Source organism: Dendrobates tinctorius, unplaced genomic scaffold (genome assembly GCF_039654945.1).
Source record: "Dendrobates tinctorius isolate UK_male_01 unplaced genomic scaffold, ASM3965494v1 ptg000158l, whole genome shotgun sequence".
Classification (NCBI taxonomy): domain Eukaryota; kingdom Metazoa; phylum Chordata; class Amphibia; order Anura; family Dendrobatidae; genus Dendrobates; species Dendrobates tinctorius.
The window spans coordinates 2,532,093-2,560,006 of NW_027361825.1; the positions used below are offsets into that span (position 1 = coordinate 2,532,093).

General features: G+C 46.3%; 1 protein-coding gene across 2 annotated transcripts in view; it reads right to left on the reverse strand.

Moving 5' to 3' along the window:
• ATF6B (activating transcription factor 6 beta) overlaps nt 1-24,922 on the reverse strand; it is a 35,866-nt gene extending 10,944 nt beyond the window's left edge. The window contains exons 1-8 of one of the 2 annotated variants that reach the window (XM_073548761.1): nt 24,769-24,922; nt 24,353-24,458; nt 22,732-22,817; nt 22,577-22,643; nt 11,099-11,181; nt 10,787-10,916; nt 6,173-6,346; nt 1,827-1,960 (exon numbers count right to left, since the gene is read on the reverse strand). In XM_073548761.1, the coding sequence (XP_073404862.1) occupies nt 1,827-1,960; nt 6,173-6,346; nt 10,787-10,916; nt 11,099-11,181; nt 22,577-22,643; nt 22,732-22,817; nt 24,353-24,437 (759 nt within the window). In that variant the 5' untranslated portion in view covers nt 24,438-24,458; nt 24,769-24,922. Of the gene's footprint in view, nt 1-1,826; nt 1,961-6,172; nt 6,347-10,786; nt 10,917-11,098; nt 11,182-22,576; nt 22,644-22,731; nt 22,818-24,352; nt 24,459-24,757 lie in introns of both variants that reach the window. The other variant, XM_073548762.1, reaches the window with a different exon arrangement.
• Between the last annotated feature and the right edge of the window lie 2,992 nt (nt 24,923-27,914).

Here is a 27,914-nt window from a genome sequence, read left to right on the forward strand (position 1 = left end):
GGATAGGGATGAGGGGAGGGGGCCAGGCATACCAGGATAGGTATGAGGGGATGGGGCCAGGCATACCAGGATAGGGATGAGGGGATGGGGCCAGGCATACCAGGATAGGGATGAGGGGATGGGGCCAGGCATACCAGGATAGGTATGAGGGGGATGGGGCCAGGCATACCAGGATAGGTATGAAGGGAGGGGGCCATGCATAGAAGGATAGGGATGAGAGGACCATGCATACCAGGGTAGGGATGAGGAGCCATGATACCAGGATAGGGATGAGGGGAGGGGGCCATGCATAGCAGGATAGGGATGAGGAGGCCATGCATACAGCATAGGGATGAGGAGCCATGATACCAGGATAGGGATGAGGAGCCATGCATACCAGGATAGGGATGAGGGGGGCATGCATACAGGATAGGGATGAGGAGCCATGATACCAGGATAGGGATGAGGAGCCATGCATACCAGGGTAGGGATGAGGGGGGCATACATTCCAGGACAGGGATGAGTGGGCCATGAATACCAGGATAGTGGATATTAACTACAGAATTTACCACATTTTTTGCTTCAATTTTTTTTCTAACTTCCTCTTCTAAAACCAAGGTGCGTCTTATAGTCTGGTACATCTTATAATCAGAAAAATACTGTATACAGGGAGATCCCCCTAGTGGCTGCAGACAGAATCTTATGCATCTTGGTATACAGAGCGCTCCACCTAGTGGTTGCTGCAAACAGGATGTTATCACGTAGCTCTGTATACAGGAAGCTCCCACTAGTGGTGGCTGCAGACAGGATCTTATCATGTATTTCTGTATAGTTAGCTCCCCCTAGTGGTGGCTGAAGACAGGATATTATCATGTATCCCTCTATACAGGGAGCTGCCCCTAGTGGTGGCTGCAGACATGATCTTATGTATCTCTGTATACAGGGAACTCCCCCTGGTGGTGATTGCAGACAGGATCTTATGTATCTCTGTATGCAGGGAACTCCCCCTGGTGGTGACTGCAGACAGGATCTTATGTATCTGTATACAGGGAGCTCCCTCTTGTGGTGGCTGCACACAGGATCTTATCATGTATTTCTGTATACAGGAAGCTCCCCCTAGTGGTGACTGCAGACAGAATCTTATCATGTATCTCTGTATACAGGGAGCTCCCCCTAGTGGTAGCTGCAGACAGGATCTTATGTATCTCTGTATACAGGGAGCTCCCTCTTGTAGTGGCTGCAGACAGTATCTTATCATATATCTCTGTATACAGGGAGGTCCCTCTTGTGGTGGCTGCACACAGGATCTTATCATGTATTTCTGTATACAGGAACTTATGTATCTCTGTATACAGGGAGCTCCCCCTAGTGGTGACTGCAGGCAGGATCTTATGTATCACTGTATACAGGAAGCTCCCCCTAGTGGTGGCTGCAGCCATGTATCTTATGTATCTCTGTATACAGGAAGCTCCCCCTAGTGGTGGCTGCAGCCATGTATCTTATGTATCTCTGTATACAGGAAGCTCCCCCTAGTGGTGACTGCAGACAGAATCGTATCATGTATCTCTGTATACAGGGAGCTCCCCCTAGTGGTGGCTGCAGAAAGGATATTATCATGTATCCCTGTATACAGGGAGCTGCCCCTAGTGGTGGCTGCAGACAGGATCTTATGTATCTCTGTATACAGGGAACTCCCCCTAGTGGTGGCTGCAGACAGGATCTTATGTATCTCTGTATACAGGGAGCTCCCCCTAGTGGTGGAAGCAAACAGAAGTTAAAATAAGGAAAAAAAGATTTTTTTTTTAATGATTTTACGATTTTACAAGGTATAACCCCCAAAGACTCACATCCACCTCGGCCGGGCTACTTTTGCCAGTAGTAGGGGCAGGCACAATGGTCTTGGCTTCATGTTTAACAGGGGATGTCACGGTCCCCCCGCTCTGCACAGTCATGAGCTGAGACACCATCACTGGCGGGGAGGCTGAAGAGTTGAAGGAGGAGAGTTACAGATCGACAAACCGCGTTATATACAGGAGACATTGGTCATCATAGAACAAAAAAGTAACTGGTTAAGAAATGGTTAAGAGGGGGCTGCAAAGTCACATTCAGTGGCAATAAAGGAGACTATGACACTCCACCTTCTATACCTTCCTATTTCCAAGAATAACAGAGGCACGGCATAATGTAGCATTATATGCTACATGGTTTGATCCCACTGAGGATACAGACGTCATGAGAGAATCAGGAGAACTGAGCCCATGAGTTATGACCGCAGGTGAAGGGAGGATGCGACACTAGCCCTGGAACGATTAGGGGATTAGAGGAGCTGCAGGAGGGGATCTGGGAGACGAGTCAGAACAGGGGGTCAGGGTATCTGCAGGAAGAAGTAATTATAGGAAGTCTATGATGATGAGGAGGCTTCTAATCAAAGGAGGAAAGATGGAGGCTCGTTACCAAACTCTTCCAATCAGGCATGAAATTACAGAGCCACGTAATAACCAAAAACATCTGTGCGCAAGTGGCCAATCCCCGGACTATGCTGCATTATGGATGGTGCTCCCTCAGAGCTGACGATCCTCGGCGGGGGGCGAGAGGCCGCATATAATGAAATACTAGGAGGAGATTATATAGCAATCTGTGGCCATGTATACAAAGACTAATGGCGTATTCCTGAGCGGCCACAGGACAGCAAGCGCCCGGCGAGGACAGGACCAGCCCACCGCACTCTGCTCCACCACATGGAGAGCACCGGGCCTGGATGATTCTAGCTAAAAGGGAGGGGTATTTTCATCTTGTACGTTCATGGTATATTTTCCCTAAAGATGGGCTCTAAATAGGGTTCTTAAAGGGGTTGTTAGGGATAAGGAAACAGTGAGTCACTGGGGGAGGATAACATAAAATAATAAATCTGCTGCAAGCAACTGGTTGCAGCGGTCACATGAGCAATGTTGTGGAGGTACTGCAGCTCTTATTAAAGTGAATGCGATCTGATCTGCGGTACTGAGAAACGGCTACTACACAGCTCTGTATGCTGTGCACATCCAGCCTGCTGCAGCAGGGGCTGCAAACAGCTGATCAGCGGACCTTAAAATAGTTGTACAACTGCTTAACGGGTTGTTCACATTTTCTATTGATAAAGACCGATGCATTGAGGGAGCTTAGGGGACATTTACAGACAGCTATAATGTCACCTAATTTCCCTCAATGAACTAGTCTGTCAAAAGAAAACCTATGTTTTTCGCTGAAAATTGCTCATCAGCGGAGGTGCCAGGGGTGGACCTTTTTTACAAGTCCTGAACAGCTACTCTCACACTTAGAGAGGATTTTAAAGGATCTGTTCAGGTTTTAACCTGTTAAAGGGGTTGTTCATGGCCAATGTCCAACATCAGCGACACTTCCGCTGATCATCTGTTTGCAGCTAAAAAACAGGTTTTCTATTGACCAAGTAGTTCATTGAGGGAGTTTAGGTGACATTATAGCTGTCTGTAAACGTCACCTAAGCGCCCTCATTGCACTGCTCTCTGTCATTAGGAAACCTGTTTTTAGCTTGAGACGTGACGAGAGCAGAAAGTCAATGTGTGACTGGGGGAGCGAAACTACAAAATATATCGCAGAGTCTTCAGGTCATTCGTACACCAGTCGCATGTACAGCCCACCCCTCGTTCTGAAGAGCATTTTCACAATGATGGAGGTGAGCCATCGGTTCAGTCCTGAGTAGCCAGGAGACGAGCGCAGCTCTGGAGCCGCCTATCAGTGAAGTAAGTGTCTTGGTAGGAAGAAATAATTATGTCCTGCCAACAATGAAATCATTGTATAGAGCAGATCCGTACACACTGGAGGTTGCTTGTTAGTAGCTGGAATGTAGGGGCCTCCGCACACAATCCGGGAGAAGGGTGCCTCCCCCAGAACGCAGTGCACGCGCTACCGAGGAGCAGCGCAGGGACCCCCGACAGGAGCAATAAATGTAAGTGCTGGGAGCTCCTGGGAGGTGCCGCTGCCCATCTCCGCACGTGGCAGGTCGCCCTCTGATGGCAGCTGCTAGTAATACAGCTCACTTTTATTTTTATTTTTGTTACTTTATGCAATTTATCATCTTGGATAAGTAATTTTATACGTTAAAAGATCAGACTTTTGCAGATGAGACGACATCAAATACGTTAGGTTGGGAAAAGATGGTGTATGAAAACTTATATAATGTTTTTAAAAACTATTATTTTTTAATAATTTTTCCTTTTATTTGTCCCCAAGGAACTGGGACCTCCAATCGCTTGTTTGCTGGGGCTATAAACGGCAAAACAACAGTATTACAGTATACAGTAAAAATTACAATCCCCTATGAAGTGCAGCCACAGGTGGGATATTAGGGAAGTACAAAGATGGTGGTGATGGGGGTCTCATGTAGGTCCCCGGCTGTGATGGTTACATAGCTTACCCATCCCATGGGCGCCCAGTCGCAACAATTTGTTGTCAGAGATGGAGAGTGGCATCAAAATGGTTAACCCCTTCACACCACAGCCAATTTCTGTTTTTGTGTCTTGGTTTTTTCCTCCCCTTCATCCCAGAGCCATAACTCTTGTTCTTCTATAAATGGCCATATGAGGGCTTGTTTTTTTCGGGAAGAGTTTTACTTTTGAATGCCACCATTCATCTTACCCAATAGTATACTGAAAAATGGGGAAAAAAATGCCAAATGGGGAGAAATTGTGAAAAAAAAATACAATTCTGACATTGTTTTTCGGGAATTGTTTTTACGGAGTACATTTTGTGGTCGGAATGACTGCACAATAGGATTCTGCTTATCAGTACGATTATGGCGATACCAAACATGTCCAGAGATTTTATTTCAGTTTTGGAAAATAATCCAAAATTTGCCCACAATAATTTTTTAGGGGGTTATGTCACCATTTTCTGAGACCTATGACGTTTTCATTTTTCGGCAGATGGAGCTGTGTGATAGCGCATTTGTTTCAGGATGAGACGGTGGCTTTATTGACACCATTTTGGGATAAATATGAAGTTTTGATTGCCTGTTACAGCACTTTTTTGTGGAATTACAAAAAAAATTGTTATTTTGGCGTTCTTGATTTTTTTTCCATCTACTGAGTTTACCGATGGGGTCAATTATTTTTATATTTTGACCCATCGGAGTTTGCTGAACACGGTAATACCCCATATGTGGATTTTCTTTTAACATCTTTATCTTTAATAGGGGAAAATGGAGGGGACGTGAAATTATTTTATTTTTTATTTTTTTAAATTCTACATTTTATTGTTCTCATTATAACCTGCCATCGTCTGATCGCTTGAGCTATATGCACACATAACTCACTTTTGGGTTTTCCTAAGGATACGCTAAATCCCATACTATACCCTTAAAACCCTGGCCATGTATTCTCTGCTGCTCTCTGGTGTCGGCCTCCTCCGGATGACCTCATAGTCACTCATCTTATATTTCTCTCTCAGACAATGAAGCTTTTTTTCTTGCAGGTGGATTTATGGCATTATGTGCCACGTCCTGAGTCCTGCTCTCAGCACCGGCTTGTATAAGGCTGTATTCTGCTTTACGGCTTCTCCTGTGCATTTTCTCAAATGGTTCAATGCCAATATCAGGGGGGAAAAAACCCTACATGGCTGTCTTCCTTTGAAACCAGCACCACCACTGTCTGCAGGTTGTGTTTAGTGTTGCAGTAGAGATGGACAACCACATTACTGGGAATGGCACAGCTAAAAGGAAAAAAAAAAAACATTTCTGTTTTTAGCTCTGGGAAAAAAAAAAGCTGGGCTCATAAGGTCGGGGGGTATTCAGCACTTCTGCGTCTCACCAGTGAAAAATGGCTGATAACAGTGAGTAATATCATGCATGAAACTGATTTAGAAGCTGCACTAGTGCCCCCTCGTGGTTTCCAGGAGCTACTGCAGGTTATAAAGGGTTAATGTAATGTATTAGATCCAGTAAAATCAATTAGCTCCAGGTATAATGCAGCATTACAGATGGTAGACCATGGGCTCTAGGCAGAACACGCACTTCTCGTAGAGGGTCTCAAGCAGGGCAGCCCCCTGATGTCCTAATAGCACATATGAACTAACTGAGGAACAGCAAATCTCAGCTGCAATCCCCAGTGATCCGGCCTCTGCCCCCCGTCGTGGAGATAAGGGGTCCCTGCACTGTGAGAAACGCCAGGTGAGTTTTTACCTGTGAGAGTTGGTACAACAGCAGGCGGAGGCGCGCTGGTCACTGGCTGCAGGATGATGGTGTGTGAGGTGCTGCTGGGAGCTGTGGCTGGTTTCGCCCCTGGTGCAGGTCTCGGTTGTAAGGCCGGTTTCTTAGAAATAGAGATGCTGGACTTCGGGAGACATCCGGGATGAGCTACAAGAAAGCAATGGCAGGTGGTAATGTCAGCCCTGATAACCAGTCAGAAACATAGCGAGAAGCAGCTAAAATCAATGGAGCAGCAGTGCCGTCACCAGTTAAGCAGTGCCGCCGTATGTGCTTAATTGTAAAACACTGGGCAAAACAGTCACTGAAAAAGACCTGGGTGGATGGGTGGACGACAAACTCACATTTAGCGGCCAGTGTCAGGCAGCTGCTGCAAAGGCAAATAAAATAATGGGATGCATTAAAAGAGGCATAGATGCTCATGAGGAGAACATAATTTTACCTCTATATAAGTCACTAGTGCGACCACACTTAGAATACTGTGTACAGTTCTGGTCTCCGGTGTATAAGAAAGACATAGCTGAACTGGAGCGGGTGCAGAGAAGAGCAACCAAGGTTATTAGGGAACTAGGGGGTCTGCAATACCAAGACAGGTTATTACACTTGGGGTTATTTAGGTTGGAGAATCGAAGGTTTAGGGGTGATCTTATTACAATGTATAAATATATGCGGGGACAATACAAAGACCTTTCTAATGATCTTTTTACTCTTAGACCTGTGACGGGGACAAGGGGGCATCCTCTACGTCTGCAGGAAAGAAGGTTTAAGCATACTCACAGACGCGGATTCTTTACTGTAAGAGCAGTGAGACTATGGAACTCTCTGCCATATGATGTTGTAATGAGTGATTCCCTACTAAAATTTAAGAAGGGACTGGATGCCTTTCTTGAAAAGTATAATATTACAGGGTATATACACTAGTTTCCTTAATATTGCGTTGATCCAGGGAGCTAGTCTGATTGCCGTATGTGGAGTCGGGAAGGAATTTTTTTCCCCAATGTGAAGTTTACTGTTTGCCACATGGGTTTTTTTTGCCTTCCTCTGGATCAACATGTTAGGGCAGGTTAGGATAGGCTATGGGATGGACTAGATGGACTTAAAGTCTCCCTTCAACCTTATTAACTATGTTACTATGTAGTGCCATCATCAGATTTGCAGTGCCACTGCCAGAGAGCCGTACCGAATGCCACAGCGCTGTCACCAGAAAGCCGTACCCAGAGCCACAGCGCTGTCACCAGAAAGCCGGACCTAGAGCCACAGCGCTGTCACCAGAAAGCCGGACCCAGAGCCACAGCGCTGTCACCAGAAAGCCGGACCCAGAGCCACAGCACTATCACCAGAGAACCGTACCCAGAGTCACAGCGCTGTCCCAAGAGAGCCGTAACTATCCAGAGTCACAGCGCTGTCACCAGAAAGCCGTACCCAGAGCCGCAGAGCTGTCAGAGAGCCGTAACTAACTAGAATCATAGAATCGTAGAGTTGGAAGGGACCTCCTGGGCCATCTGGTCCAACCCCCTGCTCAAAGCAGGATTCGCTAAATCATCCCAGTCAGATGTCTGTCCAGCCTCTGTTTGAAGACTTCCATTGAAGGAGAACTCACCACTTCTCGTGGCAGCCTGTTCCACTCATTGATCACTCTAACTGTCAAAAAGTTTTTTCTAATATCTAATCTGTGTCTCCTCCCATTCAGTTTCATCCCATTGCTTCTAGTCTTTCCTTGTGCAAATGAGAATAAAGTTGATCCTTCTACAATGTGACAGCCCTTTAGATATTTGTAGACAGCTATTAAGTCTCCTCTCAGTCTTCTCTTTTGCAAACTAAACATTCCCAAATCCTGCAACCTTTCCTCATAAGACAGGGTTTGCAGACCGGTCACCATTCTGGTCGCTCTTTTCTGAACTTGCTCCAGTTTGTTGATGTCTTTTTTAAAATGTGGTGCCCAAAACTGGACACAATATTCCAGATTAGGTCTGACCAAAGAGGAGTAGAGGGAAATAATGACTTCACGTGATCTAGACTGTATGCTTCTGTTAATACATCCTAGAATTGCATTTGCCTTTTTTGCTGCTGCATCACACTGTTGACTCATATTCAGTCTGTGATCTATTAGTATACCCAAGTCTTTTTCACATGTGCTGTCACTTAGCCCTATTCCTCCCATTCTATATATGCTTTTTCCATTTTTATTGCCCAGATGTAGTACTTTGCACACAGCGCTATCACCAGAGCCACAGCGCTATCACCAGAGAACCGTACCCAGAGTCACAGCACTATCACCAGAGAGCAGTACCCAGAGCCACAGCGCTGCCACCAGATAGCCATACCCAGTGCCACAGCGCTGTCACCAGAGAGCCATAACCAGAGCCATAGCGCTGTCACCCGAAAGCCGTAACCAGAGCCACAGCGCTGTCACCAGAGAGCCGTAACCAGAGCCACAGCGCTGTCACCAGAGAGCCGTAACCAGAGCCTCAGCGCTGTCACCAGAGAGCCGTAACCAGAGCCTCAGCGCTGTCACCAGAATGCCGTACCCAGAGCCACAGTGCCGTCACCAGAGAGCCGTACCCAGAGTCACAGCACTGTCACCAGAGAACCATACCCAGAGTCACAGCACTATCACCAGAGGACCGTACCCAGAGGCACAGCGCTGTCCCAAGAGAGCCTTAACTAACCAGAGTTGCAGCGCTGTCACCAGAGAGCCGTACCCAGAGCCACAGCACTATCACCAGAGAACCGTACCCAGAGTCACAGCACTATCACCAGAGAACCGTACCCAGAGTCACAGCGCTGTCACCAGAAAGCCGTACCCAGAGCCGCAGTGCCGTCACCAGAGAGCCGTACCCAGAGTCACAGCACTGTCACCAGAGAACCATACCCAGAGTCACAGCACCATCACCAGAGAGCCGTACCCAGAGCCACAGCACTATCACCAGAGATCCGTACCCAGAGTCACAGCACTATCACCAGAGAACCGTACCCAGAGTCACAGCGCTGTCACCAGAAAGCCGTACCCAGAGCCGCAGTGCCGTCACCAGAGAGCCGTACCCAGAGTCACAGCACTGTCACCAGAGAACCATACCCAGAGTCACAGCACCATCACCAGAGAGCTGTACCCAGAGCCACAGCGCTGCCACCAGATAGCCGTACCCAGTGCCACAGCGCTGTCACCAGAGAGCCATAACCAGAGCCATAGCGCTGTCACCCGAAAGCCGTAACCAGAGCCACAGCGCTGTCACCAGAGAGCCGTAACCAGAGCCACAGCGCTGTCACCAGAGAGCCGTAACCAGAGCCTCAGCGCTGTCACCAGAGAGCCGTAACCAGAGCCACAGCGCTGTCACCAGAGAGCCGTACCCAGAGCCGCAGCACTATCACCAGAGAACCGTACCCAGAGTCACAGCACTATCACCAGAGAACCGTACCCAAAGTCACAGCGCTGTCACCAAAAAGCCGTACCCAGAGCCGCAGTGCCGTCACCTGAGAGCCGTACCCAGAGTCACAGCACTGTCACCAGAGAACCATACCCAGAGTCACAGCACCATCACCAGAGGACCGTACCCAGAGGCACAGCACTATCACCAGAGGACCGTACCCAGAGTCACAGCACTATCACCAGAGGACCGTACCCAGAGGCACAGCGCTGTCCCAAGAGAGCCGTAACTAACCAGAGTTGCAGCGCTGTCACCAGAGAGCCGTATCCAGAGCCACAGCGCTGTAAGAGAGCCGTAACTAACCAGAGTCACATCGCTGTCACCAGAAAGCCGTACCCAGAGCCGCAGAGCTGTCAGAGAGCTGTAACTAACCAGAGCCTCAGCGCTGTCACCAGAGAACCGTACCCAGAGTCACATCGCTGTCACCAGAGAGCCGTACCCAGAGTCACAGCACTGTCACCAGAGAGCTGTACCCAGAACCGCAGCGCTGTCACCAGAGAGCTGTACCCAGAACCGCAGCACTGTCACCAGAGAGCTGTACCCAGAACCGCAGCGCTGTCACCAGAGAGCCGCAACTGAAATGCAGCACTGTCACAAGAGAGCCGTAACCAGAGCCACAGCGTTGTCATAAAGCCGTACCCAGAGCCACAGCACTGTCACAAGAGAGCCGTACCCAGAGTCACATGGACTCTAGGTTTATGATGAACAATATCTTTCTCTTCCTCTGTGGTGTAGCAATTACTGGCGAAGGACGTGTCCCCGCTCCTGATACCTGTACCCCATCACACAATAACCCAGCAGCCTCTTCTCCTACAACTCTAACTCATGCCATATTCCTCCTCCTGGAAACACACGCAGAAATCCACAAGCTGCAGTCGTGTCTCTACACAGCCAATCACTGCTTACAAGGTCAGGAATAACGGAGGAGTGACACAAAGAAAGACCCTGAATTGTTATTTTATGGGGAACACAAATTTTTTTTATAGTGACAGCACAAGATTATTATTAGAAACAGCGCCACTGTTGTCTACAGGCCATTTCTGGTACTGCAGATCTGCCTCATGTAAGTGAATGCAATATCATATCCATGGCCAGGTGTGGCGCTATAAACCTTCATCTGCACACAGTGGGATATATGATGATCTTGTAAATACAATGCACTAACCTGCGGACGACACCGGCAGCAGAGTTATTTGCAGGGCGCTGCACGGAGCAGAGGGCGCCTCCAGGCTTGTACATGGTGGTGATGGCGGCAGCTCCATCTTCACGGAAGTCCCGGAGTCTCCTAAAGATGACTGTGCACAAAGACATTCACAATACCCGGAGCAGAAACTAGAACATGCAGAGAGTTATAGGGGGAGATAAGCGGCATACAGCCACTGCCAAAGACACTTATCTCTCTGGAGACAAGGCAGGACATAAGTGACATCACCGTAGGCAAGAGATCTCGTCACGGCCCCAGTAATGATGTACTCACCATATAGAGGCCGTCACAGGAGGAAGAGGAATCACAGGAGGATGACGAGAAGGGGGATACCGGCTCCGTCTTCACTAAGAAATCTAAAGAGAAACAGGAATTCCCAGTAGGCACGGGACCACCAATGCCACAGAATGGGGTCCCTAATATTCAACTATCAGACACAGGTCATTAGGACCGCAACGTTAAATGTCAATTCCAGATGATGTTCCTTTCTGCAAAGCATCATAGTCCTTATATTGAACAATATTATTTTTTCCCCTCAAATACACCCTTAAAGTGGACTTTTCCCCTCATGGGAAACATCATGACATTACACGAGGCCAAAATATAAAAAAAATTCTCAAATAACTCTAAAATTAGGAAAACGGAAAAAATTCCTGTTTAATTTACAGACAAAAAATGTAGTGTAATTTAGTGATGAAAGCTCTGGTCCTTTATAAAAAAAAAAAAAAAAGAAAAAGAAAGAAAAAAGAAAAGGCTGAATTTGGGGCTCTGCTCTCTCACTATTTTTACAGCCGTGTGAGGCTTCTCACCTGGGAGATACCAATATGGTGCGCAGAATGTAGACATAGGGGAGATCTGGGCTGCGGTCTTACCGTTATCGCTCACTTCATGTGTGTTATTAGAAAGAGGCAATTTACAAAGGATTCCTGTGTATTACAGAGCAACAGGAGACTATTCAGCCACATTGTAAAGCAGGTAGTGAGAAAAACAAAATTAACCCTTTACAGGAAGCCAATTCCTCTTTTAGCAGATTAACCCTTTAAAAGCGGCTAGGTCCTGTTCTGTCAGATTAACCCTTTAAAAGCAGCTAGGTCCTGTTCTGTCAGATTAACCCTTTAAAAGCAGCTAGGTCCTGTTCTGTCAGATTAACCCTTTAAAAGCAGCTAGGTCCTGTTCTGTCAGATTAACCCTTTAAAAGCAGCTAGGTCCTGTTCTGTCAGATTAACCCTTTAAAAGCAGCTAGGTCCTGTTCTGTCAGATTTACCCTTCAGGAGCAGCTAGGTCCCCTTCTGTTAAAAAAAAAAAACCTTTAAAAGCAAGCTTTGTTCTGCCAAATTAACGCTTTAAATCAGCTAGGTCCTGCTCTGTCAGATTAACCCTTTAAAAGCAGCTAGGTCCTGTTCTGTCAGATTAATCCTTTAACCCCAAGGGTGGTTTGCACGTTCATGACCGGGCCAATTTTTACAATTCTGACCACTGTCCCTTTATGAGGTAATAACTCTGGAACGCTTCCATGGATCCCGGTGATTCTGACAATGTTTTCTCGTGACATATTGTACTTCATGTTAGTGGTAAAATTTCATTCAAATAACTTGCGTTTATTTGTGAAAAAAACGGAAATTGGGCGAAAATTTTCAAAATTTCGCATCAGGCCTCTAACCCCCACAAGTGACCCCCATTTTGGAAATTAGACCCCCCCAAGTAACTTATTTAGATGTGCGGTGAGCACTTTGAACCCCCAAGTGCTTCACAGAAGTTTATAACATAGAACCATAAAAATAAAATCATTTTTTTCCATAAAAATGATATTTTTGCCCCCAATTTTTTATTTTCCCAAGGGTAACAGGAGAAATTGGATCCCAAAAGTTGTTTTGCAATTTGTCCTGAGTAGGCTGATACCTCATATGTGGGGGTAAACCACTGTTTGGGCGCATGGCAGAGCTTGGAAGGGAAGGAGCACCATTTGACTTATTCAACGCAGAATTGGCTGAAATTGAGATCAGACACCATGTTGCATTTGGAGAGCACCTGATGTGCCCAAACAGTGGAAACCCCCAAATTCTAACTCCAACCCTAGCCCCAACACACCCCTAACCCTAATCTTAGCCCTAACCCTAATCTCAGCCCTAACCCTAACGGGAAAATGGAAATAAATACATTTTCTTTTAATTTTATTATTTTTCCCTAAGGGGGTGATAACAGGGGGTTTGATTTACTATTTATGGCGGGTTTTTATTTTTGGCAGCTGTCACACGCTAAAAGACGCTTTTTATTGTAAAAATAGTTTTTGCATCACCACATTTTGAGAGCTATAATTTTTCCGTATTTTGACCCACCGAGTCATGTGAGGTCTTATTTTTTGCAGGGCGAGTTGACGTTTTTATTGGTATCATTTTCGGGCATGTGACTTTTTTGATCGCTTTTTATTCCGATTTTTGGGACGCAGAATGAACAAAAACCAGCATTTCATGAATTTCTTTTGGGTGGTGCGTTTACACCGTTCCGCGTGCGGTAAAATTGATAAAGCGGTTTTATTCTCCGGGTCAGTACGATTACAGCAATACCTCATTTATGTTTTTTTTTATGTTTTGGCGCTTTTATGCAATGAAAACAATTTTATATAAAAAATAATTATTATTGCATCGCTTTATTCTGCGAGCTAAAACTTTATTTTTTCACTGTGTGGCGGCTCGATTTTTGCGGGACAAGATGACGTTTTCAGCGCTACCATGGTTATTTATATCCGTCTTTTTGATCCCGCGTTGTTGCACTTTTTGTTCGGCGGTATGATGATAAAACAATACTTTTTCCTTTGTTTTTTATTTTTTAAGGGGATCAATAAAGGGGTTAACTAGTGGGACACTTTTATAGGGCGGGTCGTTACGGACATGGCGATACTAAATATGTGTACTCTTTTTTTTTTTTATTTCCAAAAAAGGAAATTATTAAGGAATATTTTTTTTTTTTTTTTTAATTTATTTAGCGATTTTTTTATATATATGACACATGGACGGGATAGTACGTCATGTGTCGGAAAGGGGTTAAAAGCAGCTAGGTCCTGTTCTGTCAGATTAGCCCTTTAAAAGCAGCAAGGTCCTCCTCTGTCTGATTAACCCTTTAAAAGCTGCTAGGTTCCGTTCTGTCAGATTTACCTTTTAGAAGCAGCTAGGTCCTATTCTGTTAACTAAACCCTTTAAAAGCTGCTAGGTCCTGTTCTGTCAGATTAACCCTTTAAAAGCAGCTATGTCCTGTTCTGTCAGATTTACCCTTCAGGAGCAGCTAGGTCCCATTCTGTTAAAAAAAAAACCTTTAAAAGTAACAAAGTCTTGTTCTGCCAAATTAACTCTTTAAATCAGCTAAGTCCTGTTCTGTCAGATTTACCCTTTAAAAGCAGCTGTATCTTCCTCCCTGATCGGGGCTGTATAATACACAGAGACATCTTAATACATAGCTGATGAATAATAATTTTGCATGAAGCAAAGTTTCTCCTCCTAGCGGGAGGTGAGGTATGTTTCCACTTGATTTTGCATTTTGCCTAGTCACAAAACATCGGGATGCATAGATAATATTTGTATAATATTTTCTATTGAAGAAATCTAGGAGAAAAGTTAGTGAATTAATTCTTCTATTGTATTCTATAGAGCATCAAGTTGAAAAATGGCGAAGCAGGCTAAATCCTTCCAGATCTGAGTAGAGGATGATTTATAAACAGCTCCCCCTCACACTTGATGAGCTTTGTAAAAAAAAAAATTAGATCCATAAGACATCTCCAGGGAGGGCACATTCACCCCCAAAGCCCCCCCCAAACAGAACTTCAGGGAGAAAGAGATTACGCTTCATATAAAACTAATTAAATCACATGAAGCTCCAGCTTCAAACTTCTTTTGAAGCAGGGAGGGCCTGCGGTGACCAAATGGATAAAACAGGATATCTATTGTAGGGAAGAGTCAAAGTCTGAGGTTTGTAGATTCAAGAGGCAGAGAAGTGGGATATCTAACACCTTTAGAGGTAACTGGACATCTACAACTAGACAGTTCTGTGCCCATGGTGAGACAGGAATATTGGGTTTTGTATAGATTAGATATAGATGGTGGATACATTTTTTGAATTGGTAAATTCAAAAAAGTTTATTTTTTTCTCATTGATGTACACTCTGCACCCCATCTTGACTGAAAAAAACAGAAATGTAGAAATTTTTGAAAATTTATTAAGAAAGAAAAACTGAAATATCACATGGTCATAAGTATTCAGACCCTTTGCTCAGACACTCATATTTAAGTCACATGCTGTCCATTTCCTTGTGATCCTCCTTGAGATGGTTCTACTCCCTCAATGGAGTCCAGCTGAGTTTAATTAAACTGATAGGATTTGATTTGTAAAGGCACACACCTGTCTATATAAGACCTCACAGCTCACAGTGCATGTCACACCAACTGAGAATCATGAGCTCAAAAGGAACTGACTAAGGAGCTCAGAGACAGAATTGTGGCAAGGCACAGATCTAGCCAAGGTTACAAAGAACTTCTGCAGTGTTCAAGGTTCCTAAGAGCACAGTGGCCTCCATAATCCCTAAATGGAAGAAGTTTGGGACCACCAGAAGTCTTCCTAGACCTGGCCGACCAGCCAAACTGAGCAATCGTGGGAGAAGAGCCTTGGTGAGCGAGGTAAAGAAGAAACCCAAGATCACTGTGGCTGAGCTCCAGAGATGCAATAGGAAGATGGGAGAAAGTTCCACAAAGTCAACTATCACTGCAGCCCTCCACCAGTCGGGCCTTTATGGCAGAGTGGCCCGACGGAAACCTCTCCTCAGTGCAAGACATATGAAAGCCTGCATAGAGTTTGCTAGAAAACACATGAAGGACTCCCAGACTATGAGAAATAAGATTCTCTGGTCTGATGAGACAAAGTTAGATCTTTTTGGTGATAATTCTAAGTGGTATGTGTGGAGAAAACCAGGCACTGCTCATCACCTGCCCAATACAATCCCAACAGTGAAACAAGGTGGTGGCAGCAATATGCTATGGGGGTGTTTTTCAGCTGCAAGGACAGGACGACTTTTTACAATTGAAGGAAACATGATTGCGGCCAAGTACAGAGATTTCCTGGACGAAAACCTCTTCCAGAGTGCTCTGCACCTCAGACTCGGCCGAAGGTTCACCTTCCAACAAGACAATGACCCTAAGCACACAGCTAAAATAACAAAGGTGTGAATTCAGAACAACTCTGACAATTCTTGACTGGTCCAGTCAGAGCCCTGACCTAAACCCAATTGAGTATCTCTGGAGAGACCTGAAAATGGCTGTCCACCAACGTTCACTATCCAACCTGATGGAAATGGAGAGGATCTGCAAGGAAGAATGGCAGAGGATCCCCAAATCCAGGTGTGAAAAACTTGTTGCATCATTCCCAAGGAGGCTCATGGCTGTACTAGCTCAAAAGGGTGCTTCTACTCAATACTGAGCAAAGGGTCTGAATAAAAAGACCACTGCAAAATTTTCAGTTTAACTAATTTTTCTCTTTATAAATATATTTTTGAGCAAAATGTAAATTGCTCTTTTATTCTATAAACTACTGACAACATGTCTTCGAATTTCCAAGCACTCAATTTTGAATTTTTTTAATTTATTTTCAGAAAATGAGAAATGGACAAAATAACCAAAAAAATGCAGTGCTTGCAGACCTCAAATAATGCTAAAAAACAAGTTCATAATCATTTAGAAACAACAATACTAATGTTTTAACTCAGGAAGAGTTCAGAAATCAAATATTTTGTGGAATAACCATGATTGTTAATCATAGCTTTCATGCGTCTTGGCATGCTTGCCACCAGTTTTTCATGCTGCTTTTGGGTGACCTTATGCCACTCCTGGAACAAATATTTAAGCAGTTCTTTGTTTGATGGCTTGTGACTATCCATCTGTCTTTTGATTACATTCCAGAGGTTTTCAATGGGATTCAGGTCTGGAGATTTGGCTGGCCATGACAGGGAGTTGATGTGGTGGTCCTTCATCCTCACATTGATTGACCTAGAGTTGGGGAACATTGCCTGAGCAGAAGGAATCAACGGTTTTTCCAGGATAACCTTGTATGCAGCTTGATTCATACGTCCTTCACAAAGATTAAGCTGCCCAATTCCAGCCTTGCTGAAGCATCCCCAGATCATTACCGATCATCCACCAAATTTCACAGTTGGTGCAAGACAGTGTGGCTTGTACGCCTCCCCAGGTCTCCGTCTAACCATTAGACGACCAGGTGTTGGGCAAAGCTAAAAATTAGATTACCTTACTCCAGTCCTCTATGGTCCAATCTTTATGGACTTTGGCAAACTTCAGCCTGGCTCTCCATTGCTTCTCATTGATGAAAGGCTTTTTTCTAGCTTTACATGACTTGAGCCCTGCCTCCAGGAGCTGGTACGAACTGTTCTTGCCGGGCACTTCACCACAGCTGCCATTTGCCATTCCTTTTGTAGGTCACTTGATGTCAGCCTGCGGTTGCTGAGTGACATTCAAATAAGATGACGGTCATCCCGGTCAGTGGAGGGTTGTTTTCGCCCTCTGCCAGTCTGTAGCTTGACTTTGTTGTAATGGACTGCTGTCATAGAAATATTAAGGATGGAGGCAACATGACGCTCACTGTATCCCTCTGCTAGTAAAGCCAGAATTGAGCCCTTCTTTTCCTCACTCAAGATTTTTCTTTTCAACTCCTTTGGCATGGTTAAGTTTGTTTTCATTCCTATTACTTTTGGGATATTACTAGCACTTGTTTTGCCATCCAGCTTGTTCTATTGCAAGAGGATTGTGAACCCCACAGCAGGGTTTTTATTCTTTCCTTTGTTAAATAAGATTTGGTTCAGGTGATCACCTAATCAGAAGCACATTAAGTAGAAAGAGGTGTACTCTGGTTGGAATTCAACTGACACTGGAATGGAATGGCTGTCAGACATGTAGAGACGCTGATTTTTATAAAACTGTGAAGTGGTCTCTTAATTTTTGCCAGGGCTGTGTATATATATATATATATACACACACACATATATTGTGGCAGGGCTAAGGGTCGTGTAATTGATGGGAGATATGTGTCTCATAAATGGCTTGTCTCCATAATGTAAGGCATAAGTAAAGCATACCAGATATTGTTATTGTTTTTGTTTGAAGGACCTGTGGTGAGGTCACAGTCAGGTGACCAGTCAGCTGCTGGGTTCGTGGGTGTGGCTATAGCCTTATAATGTGACCTGCTCCTGAACCAGGGAGCTGTATGTGGGGAGGACTACACCTCCCAGCATGTGCTGAGACTCACGGTCTGAGTCTGCAACTACGAACGTTTATGTTTTGTTTGCCTAAGCTAGAGGCTATTATGGTGACACGCTGTTTTATGGTTTATGACAGAAATAAACCTCATGAACTTTGGAAGAACCTGTCTCCTGATTGTCTCCCGCTGCACCTGAGTGAGTCACATCCCTACAATTGGTGGAGAATGCGGGCAGCGGTCCCAGCAGAGACTTGAGACAGTTGCTGCATGTCCTGGGTGAAGTTTGCAGCGGGGCAACAAGCACTGCTGGGAATCATGGAGGACCTGCTGAAACACCTGGTCCAGTCCCAGGCTCTGCAGCAGGAAACCAACAAGCTGTTGTTACAGCAGATCCAGCAAAGCCAGCAGGAGCAGCGGCAGCAGTTCCAGCACAGCCAGCAGGAACAACGGCAGCAGATGCAGCTTCTGGCAACCGCCATCCAGGAGGGCAGGACGAGCGCCCCAACCCCAGGTCGGGCTGATGCCACCGACGTCGAGAAGGCGGTAAGACGCGCATTACAAAAAATGACCCCTGAGGATGATGTTGAGGCCTTCCTGACGGTGTTTGAAAGGGTGGCTAAGAGGGAAAAAATTCAGCCAGAGCGGTGGGCGGAGGTACTGGCCCCATACCTAACGGGGGAGCCCCAGAAGGCGTACTTTGACCTGACGGTACAAGATGCCAGAGAGTATCCCAAATTAAAAGCGGAAATTCTCGCCCGCTTGGGGGTAACAATGACTACCAGGGCACAGAGAGTTCATCGTTGGGCCTATCACCGGGACAAATCCCCGCACTCCCAAATGTTTGACCTGTTGCACCTGGTCCAGAAATGGCTGCAGCCAGAGTCGGCTTCCCCTGCACAGATGGTAGAGCGAGTTGTGATGGATCGGTTTGTGCATTCTCTGCCGAGACCTCTACAGACTTGGGTTGCCCAGGGTGATCCCCAAAATGCTGATGAACTGGTTGGGCTGGTCGAGAGATACCAGGGGATGGAAGGTTCCTTGGGGAAGCAGCCCATTCCATATTGGGGGTCCCAGCAGGGGGCGGAGTCACAAAAAGAGGTGGTGCGTCCAAGGTCAAAAGGGGCGGGGGAGGCGGTGCCCAAGGTCCCCTCGGGTGTTATTTGCTGGAAGTGTCATGGGCCAGGACATATAGCGGCCCGTTGTCCCCAGACCACCGAGCAGATGGACTGCAGCATGGGACGCCGTAGTTCATACTACGCATATCCAGCTTGCAGTGTGAACTCACTACCTAACAAGGGGCCACAATCGTGTCCCGTGAAGGTGAACGGTCGAGCAGTAATGGCGCTTCTGGACTCCGTGAGCTTGGTGACCCTTGTGAGGGCCAGTTTTCCTCTAAACATACTCCCGGGTAAAAAGATTGGTGTTCGGTGCATACATGGCGATGCAAAGGACTAACCTATGGCTAGGGTGAATATTGAAACGGCGCATGGCACCGAGTCACATGAAGTTGGCGTTGTTCGAGACTTGTTGCATCCTATAATTATTGGCCGGGATTTCTGTCTGTTTTGAGATCTGTGGGGGATGGGTTCTGAGTGTGCTAGCAAGAGCAAGGAACCAATCCACCCCACTGAGGTATCGCCACCACCAGACGCAGACGAGTTTCCTTTATGTGTCCTTGTTGGGGGATGAAGAGGAAGGGTCCCCTGTACCTGACATCCTGGAGTTAGGGGTGGCCGGGGAGAATTTTGGGACTGCCCAACATAGGGACCCCACACTAAGGGAAGCCTCTAACAATGTCACCGTCATTAATGGGGTTGCACAAGAGCCGGGAGCAGACACAAGGTTTCCCCATTTTATGTTGAGTGGGGAATTGTTGTACCGGGTCACGAAAATAAGGGAGGAGGTGGCAGAGCAGTTAATAGTACCAGGCTCCTATAGACGAAAAGTGTTGGACATGGCCCATTCCCACATCTTGGGGGGCACCTGGGTGTGGAAAAAACCCAGGAACGGATTGTACAGAGGTTCTATTGGCCTGGGTGTCACCGGGAAATAGTAAACTTTTGCAGGTCCTGCCCGACATGTCAGTTAACTGCCCCCACATCTCATTTTCGGAACCCTCTTGTGCCACTGCCCATTATTGAGGTGCCATTTGAGAGAATCGCCATGGACTTGTTCGGTCCCTTAGTTAAATCAGCTCGGGGCCATCATTATATATTAGTCATCCTGGACTATGCTACACGGTATCCTGAGGCCATTCCCCTGAGAAACTCCTCCGCGAAGAGTATAGCCCGTGAGCTGGTCCATGTGTTTTCCCGGACGGGTTTGCCGAAGGAGATCCTGACCGACCAGGGGACACCTTTTATGAGCAAGGTGATGAGAGAATTGTGCAGTGTCTTGCAAATTTCCCAGTTGAGGACTTCAGTGTGCCATCCGCAGTCAGATGGCCTTGTTGAGAGGTTTAACAAGACCCTGAAGAGCATGCTGAGAAAAGTCATAGAGGAAGATGGTAGAGACTGGGATTGTCTCTTACCGTATTTACTGTTTTCTATCCGTGAAGTTCCCCAGGCCTCCACGGGGTTCTGCCCCTTCGAGCTTCTGTACGGCCGGCATCCGCGAGGTCTCCTAGATATAGCCAAGGAAACCTGGGAAGCCGAAGTCACGCCCCACAGAAGCGTCATTGAGCATGTGGCACTGATGCAGCAGAGGGTTGCGAAGGTGATGCCCATTGTTAAAGAACATCTCCGCCAGGCACAAGAGGCTCAGGCCAGGGTCTACAACCGGTCAGCCAGAGTGAGGCAGTTCAATCCGGGAGACCGAGTTCTCGTGCTAATCCCGACGGTGGAAAGTAAGTTCTTGGCCAAGTGGCAAGGGCCATATGAGGTGGTGGAGAAGCTGGGAGACGTAAACTACAAGATCCACCAACCCGGAAGACGGAAGCCATACCAGGTTTACCATGTTAACCTTATCAAGCCGTGGCAAGAAAAGAGCCAGCGGTAACTCCGTGCTTGCTGGGCAACCTAGAAGGGGAGGTTGGAGCCGTTACCATAGCGGAGACTCTATCGAAGGCCCAGAAACAGCAGTGCCGGGAGTTACTCCAGAAAAACAGCGACCTGTTCTCAGAGTTGCCGGGGTGCACGAAGGTGGTGGAGCACGAAATTCTGACCGAGCCACATGTGCGGGTGAACGTGAAACCATATCGTATTCCTGAGGCCCGGCGAGAGGTAATCTCCAAGGAGGTGCAGCGTATGTTGAAGCTCGGGGTCATTGAGGAATCCAAGAGCGGCTGGTCGAGCCCGATTGTCCTGGTCCCAAAACCTGATGGTGAATGGAGGTTCTGCAACGATTACCGGAAGCTGAATGAGGTATCCAAGTTCGACGCTTATCCCATGCCACGCGTTGATGAGCTCATCGAGAGATATGGACCTGCCAGGTACATAACCACTTTGGATCTGACCAAGGGATATTGGCAGATCCCCATGGCACAGGAAGCCAAGGAGAAGACGGCATTCTCCACACCAGACGGGTGCTTCCAGTATATCCGGATGCCGTTTGGCCTACAGGGAGCTCCAGCAACCCGTTTTGGTGCCCCCAGACTTTAAACGTGAATTTGTCCTCCAGACAGATGCCTCAGATGTCGGGGTAGGAGCAGTCCTTTCCCAAGAGATACGTGGGGAGGAGCATCCTGTTCTCTACTTGAGTAGGAAGTTGACCTCTTGTGAGAGAAATTACTCAGTTGTAGAGAAGGAGTGTTTGGCCATAAAATGGGCAGTGGACACATTACGGTACTACCTGGTGGGACGGAAGTTTAGGTTAATATCCGACCATGCCCCACTCAGGTGGATGAGGAAAACCAAGGGCAAGAATGCTAGGGTCACCCGCTGGTTCTTAGCCCTACAAGACTTCAGCTTCCATGTAGAGCATAGGGCCAGGAAGCTACATGGGAATGCCAATGCCCTCTCCAGAATCCCTTGCCTGGTAGGTGAAAGTGCCAAGCCCCACGGCTTTAGGCAGAGGGGGGAGGTATGTGGCAGGGCTAAGGGTCGTGTAATTGATGGGAGATATGTGTCTCATAAATGGCTTATCTCCATAATGTAAGGCATACCAGATATTGTTATTGTTTTTGTTTGAAGGACCTGTGGTGAGGTCACAGTCATGTGACCTGTCAGCTGCTGGGTTCGTGGGTGTGGCTATAGCCTTATAATGTGACCTGCTCCTGAACCAGGGAGCTGTATGTGGGGAGGACTACACCTCCCAGCATGTGCTGAGACTCACGGTCTGAGTCTGCAACCACGAACATTTATGTTTTGTTTGCCTAAGCTAGAGGCTATTTTTGGTGACACGCTGTTTTATGGTTTATGACAGAAATAAACCTCATGAACTTTGGAAGAACCTGTCTCCTGATTGTCTCCCGCTGCACCTGAGTGAGTCACATCCCTACAAAGTATATATATATATATATATATATATATATATATATATATATACACACATACACACACACACCTGATAAGTTGATGCTGTGGATCTCATCCTGAGACGACGAAGACACCGAGCACGACTCTACGTCCATCTGGTTGTCATAATGGGGAGAGGAGAGAAGTGATGTAGGCAGAGAAGATGCAACATGACAAGTGCTGAAACAGCAGGGTGGCACTTACCATATGTAGAGGATAAGATCCGAACCCGGATGGAAACAGGTCGCCATAGTCGTCTGACACGTCGGCATAACTGTACAGGCCTGTATCTGAGACACAACAAAGACTTAAGAGGCATTATCCACCACAATGGTCTACAAGTAATCAACATAACAAATGGCTCCGCCATAAGTAGAGAGATTGATTGGCCATATGGTGAAAGTGGAGGACTCCATTACCAGATTCTCAATCCCATATGGGAAAACCCCCTTTAAGAGGGCCATACACAGTGAAATGGCTCATAAACACCTGGTGCTTCTACCAGCAAAGGCTTCATTGACAAACTTGTTACTATAATCAAACACATGAAGGGAGGTAAATTCAGCAAAACCGGGCAGGGAGAAGTGATAGGGAACCCCCCACCCCGCAAACTTCTCCCTGAAGTACAATATGCGTCAGTGGGAGAATGGAGCGCCCGTGTGCTGAAAACTCCATGATGATTGTGTAACATGAGGGGGTAAACTAAAGTCACCCAGAAATTACTCGGACATTGAGCGGAGCGCGGCTTTAAAGGGGTCATCCATCGGAAGTCAAATCATGTCGTATTTTCACAGATCGGACCCCTACAGCTGCACAGAATGTGCGTTAATTTATTTCTTAATTGTTAAAAAGGAGTTGGGTGATTCACACTTATATATACACACGTGGTCAAAATTATCGGCATTATCAGTTACAGTAAGAAAACCCCACACTGGTTACTGGAATAACCTGCAGCACATCAGGCTCCAGAAAGTCATCATAGTCCTGAGATTTCATTGTCCCCCTCACACAGATACAAGTCCCCCTTGTGCCAGATGCAGCTAATCTCCTTAGACAACGCTCGCGTCTGCTTTCTTTCCTCCACATTTAGTGTGGTACACACCATGATCCCAAACAGCACAGTGACTACTTTTCACCCTATAAACAGGAGACTGACTGATTACAAATCTGCAGACACCTGTGATACTAATTACAGGATGCACCTTATCTAGGGGCGCCATCATTTTTGTCCAAGACACTTTTTTTTTTTTTTTCTGCTGAGCCACAATTCATTACTGGATATCCCTGATCTACTCATGTAAGTTACAGGTTATTTCAGTGATAGTTGTGGGTTGTGCGCCATTCATTTTGTCAACGCCTGTACATTTCTAACCTTGTCTGTTATAGTCACCCATAAGGGTCTGGAACCGGCGAAATACCGCAGCACTGCAGTATATGCCGTCCCTCTATGGAGTCACAGAGGCAATGGGGGCTTTCAGTAGACCCCAAACTGCCATGAGAACCCATCTGCGCCCTAGAGATTCATAGAAGATAATGATCAGTCGCTGGAGATCTGACTGCCGGGACCCCGTGATTCCGAGAACTGAGGCTGCACATGCGTCCATGTGGTACGAGACTGATGGAGAAGGCAAAGCGCTGTTCTGCCCGATCTCCGGCCCCACAGACAGTACTGGGATAATGCCTCAGCACTCAGGTCTACACTGGAGGGCAATGTGCTGTAGCCCCCCGTGTCATTGCCTCCTGGCGGCTCTATGGGCATTTCCCCGATATGTTCCGCCACGTGGCGCTCTGCTTCCTCGTCCGCGCAGGTATACGGCGTATATACCCCAGTCCTCGCTGGTCAGCAGGTTGTCGGCACAGAACTTGGTGTCCAGGTCGTTCAGCAGCAGGTCCGTTGCCATGGTGACCATCTCTCGTGGCAACCTCGGCGCCTGTAGGGAGAAATACACGTTGTGAGGGCGACAGGAAACAAATATGGCGGCCACAGTCAGACATTACTATAGGGGCGAAAAGACTAAAGTCATGTGACTGGCGAACCAGGGTCAGGTGACACAAGTCACCAACACACAGGGTTTGTAGAGCATGGCCAACACGAGTGGTCTGCTCTGCCTGGGTGACGTCACTTCGTATGAAACTCCACGTTATGACGTCACTGATTTTAAAAAATAATAATAATGTGGGCAACACGGAGGCGGTACCGCCGGACGCACGAATGTGTCACATCATTTACCCGGTGCTCACCGATGCTAGGAAGACGCCGCAGTCAGGAAGTCTAAGGTGACAGACACACGTTTCCACCAATCACTGCTCCCGCCCGTAAGGATTTAGCTAATCAGGGTAGGAAAAAGCAAATGTCCCGCCTCCTCCAGATATTACCGATTATCAATAGAGGGAGACAGTGCGGAGATCCTGGCCAATCAGCTGCGCGAAAGGACTTGAGTGTCGTGCGAGTAAGCCAATAGTATACAGAAGGGGAGTGGCCCAATAGGAAGTGGAAAGAACCTTTCCGATGTTATGCGATTGGACGTTAAAAAAGAGTCATCATTTGACAGAAGACCCACGATGCATTGCTGTTTGGCGCATGCGCTCTAATATGAGCTCAGGGGTGTCGGAAGTTGTAGTTTACTGATCCCAAAAGAGAAATGCTTCTGATAAGAGCTGATCTTAAAGAGAAACCGTCATTTCAACTGTAATTTGTTTTATTACATGCATCAATAGTGCACGTGAAAATAAGCAACTTTACAATATACCTTAAAAAGAAATCTGCTTTCCAGATTACTGAGCTGAGACATGACAGTTGGTGCTCATAAGACTCCATGGAACCTGCTTCAGAATGTCTGTGCCGAGTGTCACAGGAAGCCGCAATTTACCCTGTATTCTGCAATACTATGGCATTACAGCATAAGCCATCGGACAATCGCAGGTTCAATTCCCCAAAGGGGACTAATAAAATTAAAAAAAAATAAAATCTCAAAACTCCCACCTTTTCTTCCTATTAATGAGAAATGTAAAAAATACACATATGCGGTTTATAAAACTCCGATTTATCAAGCTGAAAAAATAATTAACCAGATAAAAAAAAAAATAAAACACCTGAATTAAGGTATTTCAAGTCACCGCTCCTCTCTATAAATATATATATATAAATAAAACTAAATCAGAAGATCACATAAGACCGCCAGCTCGCCACACCAAAATATTAAAACCCCTATATTGTGAGAAAGGTCAATAGATGGAAACTAAGAAGGTTACATGTCCCGGAAAATGGCGACACAAATCAAAAGTTTCATTTTACAAATTTTAGATTTTTTATTTCTCCACTTAAAAGAAACAATTGTTGGTGAGTTTGTTCTGGCTGTAATCGCACCGAGCAGGAGAATTAGGATTGTGAATACAGCTATCAGGCTATGACAACCATAGAGGCCTTCTGCAGACCCCGGGTTGTCATGCCAACCCATCGCCGACCTGCAGTCATCTGAAACAGGCACTGACGGGGTGGGGTGCGACGCACTTCTGGCGCATGCATGTTAAGTGCCGCTGTCATCAGAGATTGACAGCCGCATTTAACATGTTAACAGCTGCTGGTGAATGGCAATTCCACCCCCGGCTCTTAGGGGCACATGTCAGCTGTTCAGATCAGCAAAAGGGGGATGGCACACTATGACGGACACTGCACGTAATTGGGTGTTAAGGGGTTAAAGAGGACATGTCCCTTGCCAAAAATATGCAATTTTTTTTTACACGGTATAAAAGTCACTGTTCTCCTGAATCCGGCGATGCTTTTCTTTTATTCCTGCGCCTCTCCATTCCTGAGAGATGGCCTCTTCTTTCCTATATATAAATCTATTGTTGTTAGCTAAGTAGGTGTGGTCCTAATGAAGAAGCATCCATGTCTAAGGAATACAAGTGAATAGCATCATTTACACCAAGCAAAAAAATAAGATACGAGTGCTTCTCACGATATTAGAATATCATCAAAAAGTGAATTTAGTTCAGTTCTTCAATGCAAAAAGTGAAACTCATATATTATATAGAGTCATTACACACAGAGTGATCTATTTCACGTGTTTATTTCTGTTAATGTTGGTGATTATGGCTTACAGCCAATGAAAACCCAAAAGTCATTATCTCAGTAAATTAGAATAATTAACAAAAAAACACCTACAAAGGCTTCCTAAGTGTTTATAAAGGTCCCTTAGTCTGTTTCAGTAGTTCCATAATCATGGGGAAGACTGCTGACCTGACAGATGTCCAGAAGGCAGTCATTGACACACTCCACAAGGAGGGTAAGCCAAAGGTCATTGCTAAAGAAGCTGCCTGTTCACAGAGTGCTGTATCCAAGCATATTAATGGAAAGTTGTGTGGAAGGAAAAAGTGTGGTAGAAAAAGGTGCACAAGCAACCGGGATAACCGCAGCCTTGAAAGGATTGGTAAGAAAAGGCCATTCAAAAATGATGGGGGAGATTCACAAGGAGTGGACTGCTGCTGGAGTCATTGCTTCAAGAGCCACCACACACAGACGTATCCAGGACATGGGCTACAGGTGTCACATTCCTTGTGTCTAGTCACTCATGACCAATAGACAACGCCAGGAGCGTCTTACCTGGGCCAAGGAGAAAAAGAACTGGACTGTTGCTCAGTGGTCCAAGGTGTTGTATTCAGATGAAAATAAATTTTGCATTTCATTTGGAAATCAAGGTCCCAGAGTCTGGAGGAAGAGTGGAGAGGCCACAATCCAAGCTGCTGGAGGTCTAGTGTGAAGTTTCCACAATCACTGTTGGTTTGTGGAGCCATGTCATCTGCTGGTGTAGGTCCACTGTGTTTTATCAAGTCCAAAGTCAGCGCAGTTGTCTACCAGGAAATTTTAGAGCATTTCATGCTTCCCTCTGCTGACAAGCTTATTGGAGTTGGAAATTTCATTCTCCAGCAGGACTTGGCACCTGTCCACACTGCCAAAAGTACCAATACCTGGTTTACAACAACAGTATAACTGTGCTTGATTGGCAGCAAACTCGCCTGACCGTAACCCCATAGAGAATCTATAGGGTATTGTCAAGAGGAAGATGAGAGACACCAGACCCAACAATGCAGACGAGCTGAAGGCTGCTATCAAAACAACCTGGGCTTCCATAACATCTCAGCAGTGCCACAGGCTGATGGCCTCATACCATGCTGCATTGATGCAGTTGTAACAAGGTGACACTGGGTGGTAGTCATAGCTGAGTCCACTAGGTCACAGTCAGTGAGCAACCCAGCCCCTTGCACAGAAATAAACAGTTCCAGTTCTAGTCTCAGGTCACAGTGGGTTACCTCAGAATCACAGCTGCTCTCCACGCTGGCACAGCGTCCTCCAAATACACAACATGTCACACTCTTTAGGGCCCAAC